Genomic DNA, 18,492 nt, shown 5'->3' with positions numbered 1-18,492 from the left:
AAGCAATATATTCAAGCTGACAGCTAACATCAAATTAAATGGTGAGAAACTCAAAGCCATTCCACCAAAATCAGGACAAGACAAGGTTTCCACTCTCTCCATATCTCTTCAACATTGTGCTTGAAATTCTAGTAATAGCATTTGGACAACATAAGAAGATCAAGGGAATTCAAATTGGAAAGGAAGAAGTCAGACTTTTGTTATTTGCAGATGATATCATAGTGTACATAAGTGGTCCCAAAAACTCTACAAGAGAACTCCTACTGCTGATAAATCCTGAGTGATGTGTCCAGATACAAGATTAACTTAAAAAATCAGTAGCCCTCCTATATACAAAGGATAGAGAAGCAGAGAGGGAAATCAGAGAAACTTCATCTTTCATGATAGCCACCAATAGCATAAAGTAATTTGGGGTAACACTAACCAAGGAAGTGAAAGACCTATTTGACAAGAACTTTAACTCATTGAAGAAAGAAATTGAAGGGGAACCAGAAAACGGAAAGATCTCTCATGCTGTTGGATTGGTAGGATCAACATAGTAAAAATAGCAATCCTACCAAAGGCAATTTATGGATTCATTGCAATCCCTATCAAAATACCAACAAAATTCTTCACAGACCTTGAGGCAACAATAATCAACTTTATATGAAAAAACAAAAAACCCAGGATAGTCAAAACGATACTATAAAATAAAGAAATTTCCTGAGGCATTACGATCCCTGACATCAAACTCTATTACAGAGCTATGGCAATAAAAACAGCTTGGTATTGGCATAAAAACAGAGATGTTGACCAATGGAATTGAATTGAAGACCCAGGTATTAATATACAAACCTATGAACACCTGATTTTTGACAAAGGAGCTAAAATTATACATAGTAAGAAAGAGAGAATCTTTAACAAATGGTGCTGGCACAACTGGATGTCAACCTGTAAAATGAAAATAGATCCATATCTATCACCATGCACAAAACTCAAGTCCAAATGGATTAAATGTCTCAATATAAATGCAACCACACTGAACCTGGTAGAAGAGAAATTGGGAAGTAGCCTTCTATGCATGGGCACAGGAGATCACTTCCTACATATAACCCCAGGAGCAAAGACAATAAGAGCAACAATGAACAAATGGGACCTCCTGAAACTGAGAAGCTTCTATAAAGCAAAGGACACAGACAATAAGACAAAAAGCCAACGTATTGAATGGGATAAGATCTTCACCAACTCCACAGCAAGGGTCTGATCTCCAAAATATATAAAAACACAAGAAACTAGACATTAAAATTCTAAATAACCCAATTAAAAAACGAATTACTGAACTAAACAGAGAGTTCTCAACAGAAGAATTTCAAATGGCCAAAAGATACTTAACGACATGTTCAACTTCCTTAGCTATCAGGGAAATGCAAATCAAAACAACTTTGAGGTATCATCTTACACCTGTCAAAATGGCTAAAATCAAAAACACCAATGATAGCTGATGATGGAGAGGATGTGGAGTAAGGGGACCACTCATCCATTGCTGTTGGAAATGCAAACTTGTGCAACCACTTTGGAAATCAGTGTGGCAGTTTCTCAGAAAATTGGGAGTCAACCTACTTCAGGATCCAGCAATACCACTCTTGGGAATATACCCCAAAGATGCCCAATCATACTACAAAAGCATTGGTACAACTATGTTCATAGCAGCATTATTTGTAATAGCCATAACCTGAAAATAAAGTAGATGCCCCTCAAATGAATAATTTATAAAGAAAGTGTTGCACATCTACACATTAGAGTACTACTCAGTGATAAAAAACAATGACATCTTGAATTTTGCATTCAAATGGATGGAAGTAGAAAACACTATCCTGAGTGGGATAACCAAGACCCCAAAATATAAATATAGTATGTACTCACTCATTAGTCGATTCTAGCTATAAACAAAGGACATTGATCATATAGTTCATGATCCTAGAGAAGCTAAGTAATAGGTGAACCCAAAGAAAAACATATATAGATTCACCTGGAAATTGGAAGCAGACAAGATCACCAGGCAAAAGTTGGGAGCATGGGGGTGATGGATATAAGGAAGGGGAGAAGGAGAGGATTGGGGAGATATTGGGGAGTGGGATGCTTGAGATAGAGTATGGGAGCAGGGACGGAGATATAATAATTGAGGGAGTTATTTTGGGGTTGGCAAGAGGATTGGCTTTGGAGGGGTTCCCAGAAGTATACCAGGATGATTACAGCTAGGACCCTGTGCAGTGGAGGACAGAGTGCTTGAACTGGCCTTGTTCTGACTGAAGACTATCTTGAATATTACCATAGAACCTTCATCTGGCAATGAGGCCACATCAGAGCTCTGGACTGAGCTCCAAAGGTCCAGTTGAAGAATGGAAGGCAGAAAAATATGAGCAAGGAAGTCAGAACCACGAGAGGGTTCACCCACTGAAACAGTGTTCCTGAGCAAATGGGAGCTCACTAACTCCAGCTGGACTGGGAATGAATGAGCATGGGCTTAAACAGGTCCCTCTTAATGTGGTTTATAGTTGGGACAGACTGAGAGGCCAATGACAATGGCACTGGTATTTGTCTCTACTGCATGTACTGGCTTTTTGGGATCCTATACTCTTTGAAGGCACACCTTGCCCAGCTTGGATGTATGGGGAGGATCTTGGACTTCCCACAGGGCAGGGTGGTTTGCCCTCTCTTAGGACTGGAGGGTGTGTGAGGGGAGTGGAAGGGAAGTGAGAGGAGGGGAGGAAGTGGGAAATTTAATTGGTAGTATTTTTAAAGTAATAAAAAAGAACAGAGATAAGTATGGTTTGGTAGCAGCTTGGGTGGGCTTTGTTTTCTAGAGTCAGGTAGAGGTATGGCTCCTTTGGGACTATGCCCATGCCCATGCCCATGGCTTGGTGCTCCCTGCCTGGACAGGTGGCAGGATCAGGTCTACTATACTTGCACAGAAAGGAGAGCATGGCAAATTCCCACTGCCATACACAGAGATATTTCCAGGCTGTTACTCAGATAAAAATGGTTTATATGCTGCATGCTCATTCTCAGTGTTGGAATGCTGAGAACTGTTCCGATATGGCTGCCCTAGAGCCTCCACTGTTTTCAAAGTGAAGAGAGGCAGAGCCAGCATCCAGAGCAGCTGCAAACAAGCTGATTGCTATTTTTAAAGCTCTTCAAGACAGTAGAGAAATACAGATAATGCAATAAGGACAGATCCAGACATAAAAACTCTAAATGGGTCACAGTGTGGATAAGTATACATAGGCTTGAAAGAGAGAAGAAAAAGTATAGAGAGTTGAAAAAGAAGTAAAAAAAATTCTTTAAAGAATCAGAGTACAGACAGTCATAGATTAAGAGGAGTAAAGAAAATAAGACACATAAAGATGGATAATTCACAGAGTCTGGATTATGTATATTATTGTGTTTTCTTCAAATTTTTTGACTGTGAAAAAACTAAGAACAGAGAGATATTTTATTGTATGGACTGCTAAGCTAAACCAGCATGTTATATTATAAAGGCACGTTGACTTCAAAATTTGAGTCTAAGGATATATTGCTTTGGCAAAGAATTTTTTTTTGTTTCCACAGAAGATGAGAACCTGTGTATTGCTTCCAGACCAATATCATTTTATAGACTGAGATCTTTTGAAAGGTTGCTTTAAACACTCCCTCAAATATACACTCCTCAAAAAATTACTTTTCTCAATAAATGGCAGAAAGAAATTTGGATAGAACTTTCCCCATATTCCCAAATATTGTTTGAAAACGTTTCTTTACATTTAAAGGGGGATATGATATAGATAAGAATAATTTGCATTTATATGAGTCTTGCTTTATTGATACAAATTTCAGGTCAATTTTCTTATATGTGTTTCTGCTCTTTATTAAGGTATTGTGTTTGTGTAGTTCATCTAAAAATGTAATGTATAATTAAGAAATATAGGTTAATAGATAATCATCTATAATAGTCAAGCTTTTAGTCATGTTATATTTTCTTGAGGTATACACACACACACACACACACATTATTTGGTATTCTTCAAATTTCTCAGAGACTTTCAGAATATGGTGTTTAAATGTTTTAAAAATTTAGGACTTTTCATGACACTGAGATCCATCTGCTTCTGGCAACAACAATCTACTTCTAGAGGAAGATGTACATTGAAGAGGCCCCTTATGGAGTTGATTAGCCATTTGGACAAGAAACTGCCTTGCCTGGACTGCTTAACTGGACATGCAGTACCTCCAGAGAAATGACTGCTGAACTTGCCTAAAGGTGAGATGATCCTTTGGGGTTCCTTCTTCATTAAAGAGTCTGTGAGACATTCTGCAGGATACAGGAGAAAGTGGCTGACAAACAGCCAATATAGACAGAACTGTATTTGAAATTTCCTGCTTTGTGGAAAAATCTGCTATATACTATGGGCTTGTGGGCTGATGATTGGATGCCCCAAAGATATAAAAGACCTTCGGGTGACTGTCCAGGCAGCAAGATGTCTTTGTCAATTCTAGAATTTTGGAAGTTGCTTGCAATGCACTTCCTGTTTACTTACGTAATATTATATCCTTCAGGAGTCTTTGATAGAGTTGAAGAATTTATAGTTATATTTTTCCTTAGTTATGATAAAAGATAAAGTAGATATAAATATTGTAACTCTAATTCTTGCTTGATACTTGTTTTGTTATATGCAATTTAACTATGTTAAAGTTAAAACCTTCCTTTTTGCCTGGCGGTGGTGGCGCATGCCTTAAATCCCAGCACTTGGGAGGCAAAGGCATCCCAAGCGGATCTCTGTGAGTTCGAGGCCAGCCTGGTCTACAAGAGCTAGTTCCAGGACAGGCTCCAAAACCACAGAGAAACCCTGTCTCGAAAAACCAAATAAATAAATAAATAAATAAATAAATAAATAAATAAATAAATGAAAAAGAAAAAAAACCTTCCTTTTTTGTTTAAATAGAAAAGGGAAAATGGTGTGGGAGGACCTTCTGTCTATGTTTTGCTTGTATTTGTTAATGAATAAAGAAACCACCCATGGCCTGTGATAGAGCAGAACTTAGGTAGGCAGGCACAACTGGATGGAATGCTGGGAGAAAGAAGGGCAGAGTCAAGAGAGACACCATGAAGCCCCAACAGTCAGACATGCCAAATCTTTTCTGGTAATTCACTGTCAAGTGGCAATACACAGATTACTAAAAATTGATTAATTTAAAATATAAGAGTTAGCCAATAAGATGCTAGAGCTTATGGGTCAAGCAGTGATTTAATAAATACAGCTTCTGTGTGGTTATTTCAGGGCTAAACTAGCAGAGCAGCCGGAAACTGGACAGCAGAACAAACAAGTGTGCCTTCCTCCTATAGTGGTTGGGTTTTATATTTGGGACACAGAGGCTCAGAGAAGCACTGTGAAACATGTACAATACACAATTGGCCCATAACCCCAGCAGAGAGAAGAAGGGACAAATTGTGCTGAAAGGAGCCTGTGTGATCCTCATCAAACACTCGGTCCCTCTGGCCCTTCACTGCTTCATGTACCTGGGGAGTTCGTTTGGGGATGTCATGTATGTGCCCTATGGACCATGAGAGTGACAGACACTCTGGCTGTGGTGGCTGTGGTCTCCTACATCCCCTAATGCATTCTGCAGGGGCATTTGGGAAGCACTGCAATCCAGCAGGAACAATTCAAAGTCTCACTGGTTGTCCCTGCCATGTCCCAACCCACTCAATGCCCAACCTCAAATCCAAACAGTCCAGGCTCCCCTGTGAATTGCAAGGCTTTTATTGTTGGAATCCTCTTTTTAGACACCTGGAGGGTAGGGGTAGGGCTTGCCGCATCTATGCAGGTGAGCAGGCAAGTGGTTTCCTTGAGTCTTCTGGCAAAGACTGAATCATCAACAGAATTTGTTAGCGTTTATTTTATCCTGCAAAGAGAAAGGCAGCAGAGCCTCAGAGGTGAAGGAGATCTCAGCAGTCATACACGGGACACCACGTGGGAGGGACCTGCACTCTGTCTGCAACAGCTCCTGGGTCTGACTTGGCCCAGGGAGCCTCCTCTCCATTCTGTCTCCAACAAACCACACCAGGACGAGCCTTGTAAACAGCCTCCAATCCAGAATGATGGAAGAGCCACCTGCCCTCGGCACACCATGGGCACATGTGGGGCAGAATGGAGAAGCAGCTGGGGAGGGCCTGGCAGGTCTCCAAGTGAGCCTGTGGACAACTGTGGTCCCTCAGTGAACTGATTCTGGTCACATGATGACCTCAGAGGCATGCAGCTAGGAAGGTGACAATCCCACCAGTTTCAGTGACAAGAGGGGATTCAATTAGATTCTGCAGCTGAGCATCCAGGGCTGAATTATACACAGTGACCTCGGAGATCCAGGGGACAAGAAAAAAATGAATCTATTGGGGGTGTGGTGATAGACTTAAAAAGTTAGGATAGAAGTTCCGAGCTGGAGAAGGGGTGCCAGGCACTGATGTAGCTGGACTCGGGAGGCTGGGCCAGAAAGCCTGATGGAGGCCAGGTGGTACTGTGGGGGCAGGGATCCTTGGGGTCTGGTCTGGCTTGACTGAGCTGAACAGTCAGTGTCCTTCCTGCCCCTTCCTCCTGACATCTTTCTGGGTTCCCAGAGAAGTTGCAGTGCTGGGGAGGAACACACACTCGGTCCCTAAGCTGGGGTGGGAAGGGGGACACACAGGCTCCTGGGCCAGACAAACAGAGAACTCACCAACAAACTCTTTGCATTTGCTTTGTCATCTGCTGTCAACTTGTTATCAATACATATCTTCAGATTTTCAGCATTTTTCAGTGTGGCAGTGTCGTTCTTGTACTGGCTCACGTAATTTACATATTCAGTCACAGATGGGCCAAGGAAAAGATCAAGCTCCTTCACTATCGCTGGGCAAATGCCACAATCTAGAACACAGAAAAAAAGTGATCCTCCTTTGAAAGCCTTGCATCAAACACAGTTGTCCTTTCTGGGGAGTGAGGGTGTGAGAGCCCTGGAGACTCTGCATCCCTGAAACCCACACCCTAGTACCTACCTCCCTCCGAGGTCAGGAGCAGTGCAGCCCCAAGCAACACGAGAACACCAGTGAGCTTCATGGTAAAGGCAGGTAGGTGCTCCTACCCAACTTGGGACCCTTTTTTAACTGCCCTGCTCTGCTGGCAGGGGAAGGGAGGGGCTGGGTCTGAGCCCTCCAGGCCCCTCCCAGAACCCAGCTTGAAACTCCCTGGGGCCATGTCAGGGGAGATGTGTGTTTTGGCAAGAAAAATAGATCCTGGTCAACAAAGGGCTCTGGTTCAGCATGGTCCTTTTCTAGTCTTCTGCTTAAGGTCACATGTCATGTGAGGACCCAGGAAGTGATGAGTAGGGAGAGGGCCAGGTCCCTCCATGAGGCCTCCAGAGTGAGGTCTCTGTCTCCCTGTTACACTGGGAACTTGCCGTTTATTTACAAGCTCAAGGGGTCACTTCTAGGGCAGGCCAGATCACAGACCACTGACCATGTGGAGACCCCTGTTCTGACTGTTTCTGTCCCTGCCCCCATCTTTCACTTGCTTCACGGCTCCACTGAAGCCAACTCTCACCCTGGGGTCCTCCTGTTGTCACGGTCATCCTGCAACGCCATCTTTCAGTTGTTCTTGTTCTTGTTGGTATTTACTTTGTTTTGATATGGGGTCTCTAGACACAGGCCTTGCTGTCCTGGAACTCACTCTGTAGACCAGGCTGGACTTGAACACACAGAGATCTGCCTGCCTCTGCCTCCTGAGTGCTGTGATTAAAGGCGAGCACTAACACTTCCCAGCGAATATGTATGTATTTGTGGTGTGTGTGGTATTCTATGTGGTATATTTGTGTGGTGTGTGTATGGTGCATATTTGTGATGTGTGTTTGTGTGTGTGGCATGTGTGTGGTGTGGTGTGTGTGTGTGTGTTTGTTATGTAGTATGTATCTAATATGTGTGTGTGCTATATGTGTGTGATATTTGTGTGTGTGTATGTGTCTGTGGTGAATTCAACTTTCCCTACAGCTGGTGGTAAACACTGTTAAAATCCATTAAAAACTGCCTGGTGTGGTGTCAAACATTTTTAATTTTAGCACTTAGCAGACAGAGGCAGGTGGACAACTGTGAGTTGGAGGCCACCTTGTTCCCCACAGGGATTTCCCAGCTACAGGACATACACTTTAAGTTCATACTGCAAGTGGCTCATGTTCATTTTCTCATAACTAAGCAAAGATGCCTCATTGGAGCAATCTGACCCCTCATTGGTCACTGCCTGACTGTCTTCCTGCTCCAGTTGCTTTGACTTTCCACCAAGAACCCAACACGACAGCCCTGATGGCAGCACCAGCCATTTTGAATACTCCATAGATTCCCTGGAAAACTAAAGGGCAATCTCAGCTGGTTGGCCCAGATTCTGAAAACACAGCCTCGGTCTGCGGAAGGTCTTGCGGAACTATGCTATCAAAATTCTAGGTGATATTTCACCCATTTCCACCTGGGTCAGACAAGAAGCACCTCCTTTACACCCAGAAGGGGGTGCTAAGAGGCAGGCTGTGGTAGGCTCCAGTGCCCCTCTGGCCTATGGAGGGGGGAAGCTCAGACCCATGCACTGTCCTGAGAGACATGCTTGACTCTCTCCCCTGGATGTGACGTTCTAGGCCTCATGAACGACTTACGTCTTTTTACTGCCCTACTTTCAGGAGTGTGGGCTGAATGGACAGAAATGGGGAAGGGGGCAGTGGAGCAAAGGCTGGGGCAGAGGAATGACAGTTGTATGGTCAACAGGCAAGTAGCTTGATGTATGCTGGCTAAAGCATTGGACAGGGACAGGGTAGGAAAAAGAAGAGTCACAGAAAGAGAGGGCAGACAGCAAGGTCTGATGAAGGATCAAAGGTTTCATATTCAGAGGACCGAAAGTTCAAGGCCCTGTTTGATAAAGAACTCTAGGGAGCTGCAGTGTCCTTAGACACAAGAGCCTCAGTAGGGCCAAGAGCCACAGCACTGCTGAGTGCCAAGGAGGACTCACTTCCTACCCATGAGGCTCTGGGTCCTATGCTAGTGTGAGGCCTGTTCACTAGAGGGTATCTCCTCCTGCTGCTGCTCCCACCTGCCAGCTGCTTCTGCTCCTGCTGGGACACATGGAGGGCAATGAAAGCTGCCCCTTCCTGCACCCATTTCTACCTTTGTGAGCAGAGGGATCCCAGACAGGTAACTGGGGCACACCTGCCTCAGCCTCCCACAAGCAGGGATTCCATGTGGGAAACCCCAGTCTTCTCCTCATTTGTCTGGACTCTGCCAGTCCCCTGACCACTCTGTGCCCTGAAACCGGAACTCATCATTACCCCGGCCTGTTTGACATCCAGAGCATCTCTGTACCAGGTACAACACCACGTCCTCATAAGCATGACCCCAGGGAGAATCCGGACGTCAGTATTCTCGGCCCTCATGTCTGATGTGCTCACCCTTCACCTGGCTGGAATTTTCCATGCTTAATTCTGCAGACCTCATCCAAAACCACCAAATCAGAGGACAGCCTGCTATGGCATCCACATGGCTAGGCCACACCAAACACCACCTTGCGCCCTGGTCGCAGTGTGGCAGGTGAGAGGCAGTGCATGGTGTGTGGCTGTAAAGCCTGTGCAGCCTCTGCTCTCCTACTGTCTTCTGCCAGCCCCACCTCCCCCACCCCTCACGCTGCCCTTCTGCTCTGCACCAGGAGCTCAGACAGGGCAAGGCACTGGGTGGATGTGGCTGCTCTGTCTTGGACTTTCAAGACTCCAGACCATAAACCAAGTTAACTTCTTTCTCATATAAATTTTCTATTCCTGGGCGTATAGTCATAGCCACGGAACACAGATTACACCTTAGCATACGTGGACCCCTTGTTTATTGTAACAAACCTGTGTTTCGTCACAGCACTGGGCTCTAAACCCTGTGCTGTTTCCCTAGCTCCTCATGCATTAGCTGATTTTGGTGTCTCTTAGATGTCTAAGGGCACAGGAGAGCAAGGCATGTGCCACTCTATCCCAGGGACACAGCACAGCACATAGGAGGGCTCAATGATGCTGAGTAGATGGGCTGAAGGGCTAGCTCATGTCTCTCTAGTCTGTAGCAAGACCTTTCTTACGCCTTGAAACAAACAGTACCTTCCCAAACAGCCCAGGCAGACCTCAAACTGAATCCTCTGTCCCCACCTCCCTGTTCACATTAAATAAGTGCTTATGCCATTTGGCTGGTATTAACTTTTAAAAGTAAAGGTTATAAGTGTTTTGATAATCCAGAACTAAGTAGTTTGTTGTCAAAGGCACTCGGCTGTCACTTTCTCTCCATAAGCAGTGACAGATGATGTTGCCAAAGACCTAGAGAGCACTGAGCCTTCTGACTTCCTGGTTCGTCGATCCAAACAGGATTTGCATCTAGTAACCGTTTTGGCAAAAATGTGCCAAACACTATTTGCTTGTGGGTTATCCATTATATCCTCTAGCCCTTGTTTGGATGACCTTGCAGGTCCTGAGTGCTGCTGAGGCCTGCACAATATGTCTGCCCAGCTGAGGCCTTCTCACTCTTGGAAATATTAGGAATAGAGACGAGGGAAGACTGTGGCTAAGGTGTGTCTGCTGCTGGGTGATACCTGTCAGAGCTGGCATCAGGCTTTCTGTAGAATTCACAGAGGTTAAGACCCTTGACCCCACATGTCAGAGGACACAAGACATGTACACATCTCCCCAGTGATTGGAACTGCTCACTACAACCATTAATATTCTCTTACCAGATATTTCTACTGTTTTTCCATCTTCCCATATTTTCTTGTTTGTGTATGTGTGCAGAGGCACACATATGTTCATTTGTGTGGTTACATGGTATGCTGGCTAATTTAAGTCAACTTGACAGAAGCTGAAGTCATCAGGGAGAAGTCATTCTTAATTTTAGAACATGCATTTAACCGGCAGTACTGGCACATCCCTTTAATTCCAGTGTTTGGGAAGCAGAGGCAGGCAGATCTCTTTGAGTTCATGGCCAGCCTGGTCTACAGAGAATTCCAGAAGTGCTAGGACTACATAGTGAAAACATGTCTTGATCATCCACAACAAAGAAATAAATCAATCTCCCCCTGAAATAAAAAACAAACAAAAAGAAAAACAAATGCTTTCCTATATGTGGACTTCAGGAACGCTGGTAAGGCATCCATTGTCTCTCCCCAACCCGCCCCCAAGACAGGGTTTCTCTGTGCAGTTCCCTGGCTGTCTTGGAACTCTCTTTGTAGACTAGCCTGGCCTTGAACTTATAGCTCTGTCTCTGCCTCCCATATGTTGGGATTAAAGGCATGTACCACAAGCCCCTGGGCAGGCATTTTCTTAATTAGTGATCAGTGGGGGATGGTCAGCCAATTGTGAGTGGTGTAATCCCTGGGCAGGAGGTCATGGGTTCTATAAAAAATCAAGATGAGCAAGCCTTGGGAAACAAATCAGTAAGCAGCTCTCCTCCATGGCCTCTGCATCAGGCCTCCCTCCATACTCGAGACTTGCTGTAGTTCCTGTCCTGTCATTGATGTTGAATGTGTATATGGATATAAAACAAGTAAACCCTATCCTCAATGAGCTTTTGTTCATGGTGTTTTATCACAGCAATAGTAATCTATCTATCTATCTATCTATCTATCTATCTATCTTTCTTTCTTTCTGTCTATTTTCATTTCAAGAGATTTTCTCTGTGTAGCCTCACCTTTCCTAGAACTCACATTGTAGAACACGCAGACCTGAAAATCACAGACATCCTATTATCTCTGTATTCTGAGTGCTATGATTAAAGGTGTGCACAACCACTCCTGGATGAACAATAGTAGTCTTAACTGGACACATGGCATCCATATGCGTATGCACATGGTAGCCTGAGACAGACCATCAGGTGCCTTCAGTCCCACTCCACCACATCAAAATGTGTGCGTACATATGTGTGCCTACATCTGTGTGTTTGTGTACGAGTACATATATTCACATATACATATTTTATATACATATTTCTGCTTTTAAAAAATATTTTATTTCTGTTTATGTGCATGAAGATTTAGCCTGCATGATCTATGTACAGCACCTGTGGAGGCCAGAGGAAAATGTTAGATCCTCTGGAACCGGAGTGACAGATGGTTGTTAGCGGTCATGTGGGTACTCAGTATTTTTAACAATTGACCACCTTGTATTTTTTTGAGACAGGATCACTTACTGAACCTGGAGTTTTCTAATTTGGCTAGATTGGCCCGTCAGAAATCCGCAGTGGTGGACTCCCTAAGGCTGGGATTACAGGGTATGCCATTGTGTCTGGCTTTCCTCACGAGTTCTGGAGATTGAAACTGAAGTATTCAATTACAGCAAGCACTTTAGTGACTGGGCCTGCCTTGAGCACCCCTTGCTGTTGTCTTTGGAAACGTGTGCTCACACTGAAGACCGGAAGGAAGCACACTCCCCTCCCCAGAGGAGTACCTAGAAATACTAATGATTTCTTTTGGAAGAACACCATGTTTCAATCCTATTTATTTATTTGCTCATCCAACCATTCATGCTAGCATGGATCCATTTATTACTTCACAACTATATTACAATATGAGGTTTATCAGGTACCTCTGAGTGCCAGCCTCAGTGTCCCCTTTTTGGTTCAGAAAAAGACTCACAGCAAGTACAGGACTTAGAGCTGAGGGCGAAATGAACTCTCCACTGCATGCTTTTCTGCATCAGCTTCTTCATTCTGCTGCTGTTCTCTTCTTCTTCTGTAAAGGTTTCAGTTCATACACACACAAAACAGGCAGTTCTCTGACCTTGGACGTCCCTTTGCCTTTGAAGGTCCCAAATGTGATCTATACAAAAGACTTTTCCTGAATGTGTGTCTTGCCAAATGGAAGATGGTGACAAGAAGGTGGCTATTAATGTATCTCAGGGAATGAGGCAGAGATTAGACTGTGGGGACCAAGGTTACTGACTGTGTGACTAAATTTCCCACAGGAGGTCCCATGGAGTGGTTGGGATGGCCCAATATATCAGTACATGGGACAGAATTGTGCCCAGTAATCCGTACTCTGCTGAATCTTGCCCCAAGGGTGAATGCTCATGGCTTCACAAGACATCTACAGAAGGAATCAGCCGATATGCAAAAGGTGGTAGGACCAGTGCCTTGCGAACTGGGTTTATCTCCATCAGAATGCATTCATTCTTGGCGGGGGTGAGGGGAAACCCTTCTTCTGTTCTATCAGCTGAAATCTCACTTCATGATTCCTGTGGACCACAGCAAATGTTATTTAGTCTTTTTGCTCAAATGTTTAATGTTTGACCATTAGGAGCTTGTTTAGGCTTCTTTGTGGCAGTTTCTGCACAAATTATTTGTGTTTCTCTCTCTTCCTGTGTGTGTGTGTGTGTGTGTGTGTGTGTGTATGCGCGTGCGCACATGCACGCGCGTGAACATCAGCAGACATTTTGCAGAAGTTAGTTCTCTTCTCCCACCACGTGGGTTCAGGTCACCGGGTTATCAGTGAGCATCTTTAATCACTGAGCTCTCTCAACTGCCTTCCACCTATTTTATTTTATTTTATTTTATTTGAGACTAGGTCTCTTTTTGAACCTGGAACTCCCATGGGATTTGTGGTGCATCCACCACATTCACCTCTTTACAGGGTCCCGAGGATCTGAACTCAGGTCCTTAGGCTTGCATAATGAATATTTTCCTTACTGAGCCATCTCCTTAGCCACTCCATTTTTGTGTGAGGGGCAGTGGATTATCCTCAGCGCTTTGCACATGCAAAGAAACACTCTACTACTGTGTTAGTGAGCTAGTGACAAAACCAGGATAAGAAGCAGCTTCCTGCTTACAGTTAACAGGGATAAAGTCCATGACAGCAGGACAGGCATGATGGGACAGGCATGGTGGGGCAGGCAGGGTGGGGCAGGCAGGGTGGGGCAGGCATGGTACAGGAACTCTATGAAATTGATCACATCTACAGTCAGGAAGTAGAGAGACATGAATGCCCAGCTTGCTTTCTCCTTTCCATCCATAACCCTAGTCCACGCTGCCCACATAAAGTCAGACATCAATAACCTAGCCTCAACACTCCCCGTGATACCCTTGATTCCATGGTAATTCTAAGCCCAGTCAGGATGACCATCATCAAGATTAGCCAGCAACATGCTGAGCCACCTGCCTCCAGAAATGATTAACATAATGTCCAGTTGCAAACGTTTTTCCGAGGGTAGTAGGTTGAATTGAACTTGAGAGAGTCCACACACACAGCACTGCCTGGGGACAGTGGAGCGCTCTAGTTTATACAGGGTCAGTCCACAGTGGCCTGTGAGGCTGTGGACAATGGAGAATTTATGGTACAGGGAATAATCCCTCCCTCTACTGCTATCTTCTGTAACCGCATTGACTCTACTGTATAGACCTCTTTGAGGCCTGCTTACTGGTGGAGGTGAGACAGACAAGTGCAGGGTGACAGGGATGTGCTCCCTTGGCGGGGAGGGAGGAGTGGCAGCATGATGCAGCCCCTGAGGATCCACACAATGACCAAACACACTGGGACAACGCAGGCTGGGAGTCACTAAAAGCTCCAGATGGTGCCTCCATGTCCTCAGAGGTCTAGTCCAAAGGTTGCAGCAGCTAAGATATCCATGTGCCCCCAGTATGTCCCCTCAGAAACAGACACTTCTTCTTAGATCTTAAACACAGGCAGATGCTGTGTTCTGGGCAGTTGGCTGCCTACAGTCACAGAAACCCTCCTTTACCCCCATAGTTTCCACCTCCAAGCATGAGGAGGACATGCTTGGAGCCAGGAGAGGTGAGGAGTGTGACCAGGAAGTAGAGGTGACAGTTGGGGCCAGCAAGATAGATCATTTGGCTCAACATGTGATTGCTTACAAAGGTCAGCTCTAACCGTCTTCTGGCAAAGGTACAGCCACTTCTGTCCAGAAACTAATGAAGCAAGATGTCTCTCCAGCCATTGGCTCTTCAGAGTGGGAGGGGTTCCTAAGCTCAATCACCCATGCAAGTGGGAGGGGGATCCACAGGTGCCAGGTTCTTGCCCAAAGGCATTTGGAACTTTTGGAAGGCAGGGTCGGGGATAGGGTGGGATGGAGATGGGCGGGACTGGGCTCAGGAAGACAGCAGTTTATAAGGTAGCAGGATCTGCTCTGAGAAGCACATTTACCACTCACTCTACACCATGAAGGGGACGCTGCTTCTGCTGGCCTTGCTGGTGACAGGGGAGCTGGGCTTCCAGACAAGTGAGAATGGGAACTGATGGCCTTTCTGACCCTTGTTCACCCTATCTCCCTTCCATACCAACCTGCTTGAAGATCTAGGGAGTCCCTGGTAGGTCCCTAGCCAGAAGACCTGCAGAAGACCCTTGAAGCTTTCTGTTTAGGATTACAATAGTTGGGATGGGCGGGTATGGGGAGACAGTGGTGTGGTGGTGGTGATGGACCCTTAGCTGCATATACAGTTGAAGCTGAGTCATGTGTGAGATTTATGTGAATGTCAGAAATGCAGGGTTGTACACACATACACCCCCCTTCTTCTGGGAGTGTGTGTCTATGGAAACTGTGTGCTGTATCTGGGAGGTATTAGCCTTTGGGAGGGCAGGACTCTGTGGAAGGTCATTAATGTTGAAAGGGGTTTCTGTCCCACCTGGTCCTACAGTCATTCAGTCCCAAATAAATACACAGAGGTCTATATTAATTATAAACTGACTGGCCTAGTAGCTCAGTCTTCTTATTAACTCTTATGGCTTATATAAGCCCATAATTCTTGTCTGTGTTAGCCATGTGGCTTGGTGCCTTTTTCGGTGAGGCAGTCACATCCTGCTTCCTCTGTGGCTGGGTCAAGACAGCATACTGACTCTCTTCCCAGAATTCTTCTGCCCTCATTGCCCCACCTCTACTTCCTGCCTGGATGTCCCACTTTTACTTCCTGCCTAGATACTGGCCAATCAGCATTTTATTAAACAGGTACAAGAAACAAATCTTTACAGGGTAAAACCATTGTCCCACAGCAAGTTAGAACATTTGTAGAAGTGGCAAGAAACTCTGAGCCTCCACTTCTGCCAGTCTAATGTTCCACTAATGATGTTCTGTCTGTCTTTGCAGCAGAAGCATGCATTCCTTATATTGAGGCCTATACTACAATGGTCCTTGGAAACAAGCAATTAATGAATGCCCTCCTTACCAAGTTTCACCCTACTAATGGAGAAAGGGAAGCTGCTGATAAAGTCCAAGAATGCTTTAACGAGGCAGGACTGAAAGCCAAAATCCTGGATTCCATAGTGCTGGTAACTTCTTCTCTACCCCCACACTCCCATGAACCATATGGTAGAATGCTGTGTGCAAATAATGCAGGCAACTAGTCATGTGTGTCAAAGAGTCTAAAGCAGAGCACTCAACCCTTGCCCACCCTAGCACATGTCCGTGCAGTATGCTGGTCCACATCCAGTCTGTCTATGCAAGGTCCTGCAGAGCGCTCCCCAACGATGGGTGACCGCCGGGTTCTCACCACAGCAGGGCACAGCAGGGACACAGGAGAGTTCTTGGTGTGGATCTGCACAGGGAGGGCACCCTCAGCTCTCCTCTAAGGTGCCTGAAACTCCTGTAAACTTGCCAGGATCACCTTCTCTGGAGCCTCCCTTAACTCTTCTCTCCTGTCTCAGATGGAGCCCTCCTTCCACGGCTTCCTCAGAGCCACAGCCAGAACCTCCCTCCATGGCTTATAAGCCACCACTACCAACCCAGAGAGTGCTTGTGGCTACTCACCCCAGTCACTTATGTTTGCCTTAGTCTCTTATTTAAGCATAGCTGGATTACAGAGATGCATCTCTCACTCTCTGTTTCCCAAAGTACTTTTAGTTTGAGTGTCAGGTCCTTCAAAACCACAGCACTCTCCAAGAAGGGATTTCTTCCAGCACATCCACACCGGGACGTATTTCTAACATGAACACACAGCAAATGTGCTGACAGATGTCCTCAGCTATGAGACATATTCAAAGCTAGAACTCAGCCATCGTATTCCCTCTCCAGACCTAGCCCCCAACATGGCTTATGGAACTTCTCTATTCATCCCTGCCTGCTAGGGCTGATGTTAGACTTCCTCCTGGGGCAGAGTCTGTTGCTGGAGTCCTAAATCACTGCAGGGAATTTTCTTCCCTATTCAGAAGGAGCTTCCTCATCTTGGGTGACTGGGGAGTCCTGCTGGGGTTCTGCAACTTGACTGTAACCACTTCTGTCCTTTCTGTTTTGCAGCACTTGATCACTGACAGTCCAGAATGCAAACAATATTATACTCAAGATGTCAAGAACAAAATTGACGCATTTCTTTCGAAAGTTATTGGTAAATGATGACTGATCTGAGAGTCATACTGTTGCCCTTTCCTCTCCCTTCCTGATGTTGGAATCCAGACACCTTTCCCTTTCTTGTTCTGTCTCTTAATCTGACTCCAATAAATACCTGCAGCTCTGCTCTGTGCTCATGTCTGTTCGCTGTGCAGGAGTCATGTGACATCTTCAGATCCTGGGAGACAGTAAGAGAAATGACTTTTGTGGGCACTCAGAGTAGAATAACTATCAGTGATTACTCAGATATCATGGGAAAGCCTTTGCAGACTTTTTCTTTGCTATGTAGACCAGGCTGGACTCAGACACACAGAGACCTACCAATCTCTGCCTCCCAAATTAAAGGCACTGACTCCCACTACACCAGAATCACTGCGGCGTTGGGAAACTAATACAGGAGCTCTCTAAGTGCAAAGAGCATGGAAGTAGCCACAGGCTTCACCAGGCTGGCAGGATAGAAAAGAGGTGCACAGCTACTCACCTAATATGTTGCCTCTGAGGTTATCACAGGGCAGCTGGCTTTTTACAGGTCAGTCCTTAACAGTGCAGTGACTCAGAAAATGACTTGGGTGTTCTCATAAGATTCTCTTGGTCTGCTAGTGACAGTCACCATTTGTTGTAGCCTGATCTATATATCAAGTTCCAGGACAGCCAGGGCTGCAAAGAAAATCCCTGCCTGAAATACAAAAATGAAACTTAATATAAACAAAAATCTTTTTTTTTTCAGTATGTGCTTCATCCCAGAGATGCAGGGCTGGTTCAACATATGAAAATCTATCAACGTAATCGATCATATAAATAACTGAAAGAAAAAAAGATCATTTCATTAGATGCTGAAAAAGCATTTGACAAAATTTAACACTCCTTTATGATAAAGGTCTTGGAGAGGTTAGGGATTCAAAGATCATATCTAAATATAATAAAAGCAATATACAGCAAACCAACAGCTAATGTCAAATTAAATGGAGAGAAACTCAAAGCCATCCCACCAAAATCAGGAACAAGACAAGGCTGTTCACTCTCTCCATACCTCTTCAATATAGTGGTTGAAGTTCTAGCAATAGCAATAAGATAACATAAGGAGATCAAGGGCATTCGAATTGGAAAGGAAGAAGTTAAACTTTCGTTGTT

The 18,492-nt window shown here is 44.9% G+C and overlaps 1 protein-coding gene across 3 annotated transcripts in view; it reads left to right on the top strand.

Moving 5' to 3' along the window:
* LOC126486670 (androgen-binding protein homolog) overlaps positions 1 to 17,486 on the top strand; it is a 128,691-nt gene extending 111,205 nt beyond the window's left edge. For 2 of the 3 annotated variants that reach the window (XM_050119029.1, XM_050119031.1), the window contains exons 2-3: positions 16,126 to 16,307; positions 17,272 to 17,486. In XM_050119029.1, coding sequence (XP_049974986.1) covers positions 16,126 to 16,307; positions 17,272 to 17,367 — 278 coding nt within the window. In that variant the 3' untranslated portion in view covers positions 17,368 to 17,486. Of the gene's footprint in view, positions 1 to 15,177; positions 15,265 to 16,125; positions 16,308 to 17,271 lie in introns of those variants that run through there. The other variant, XM_050119030.1, reaches the window with a different exon arrangement.
* The last annotated feature ends 1,006 nt before the right edge of the window (positions 17,487 to 18,492 follow it).

Source organism: Alexandromys fortis, unplaced genomic scaffold (assembly GCF_014885135.2).
Source record: "Alexandromys fortis isolate MF-2015 unplaced genomic scaffold, M_Fortis_MF-2015_v1.1 scaffold_140, whole genome shotgun sequence".
Classification (NCBI taxonomy): domain Eukaryota; kingdom Metazoa; phylum Chordata; class Mammalia; order Rodentia; family Cricetidae; genus Alexandromys; species Alexandromys fortis.
Note: the sequence above shows the minus strand (reverse complement) of the source record. Positions and strands in the feature narration are given on the sequence as shown.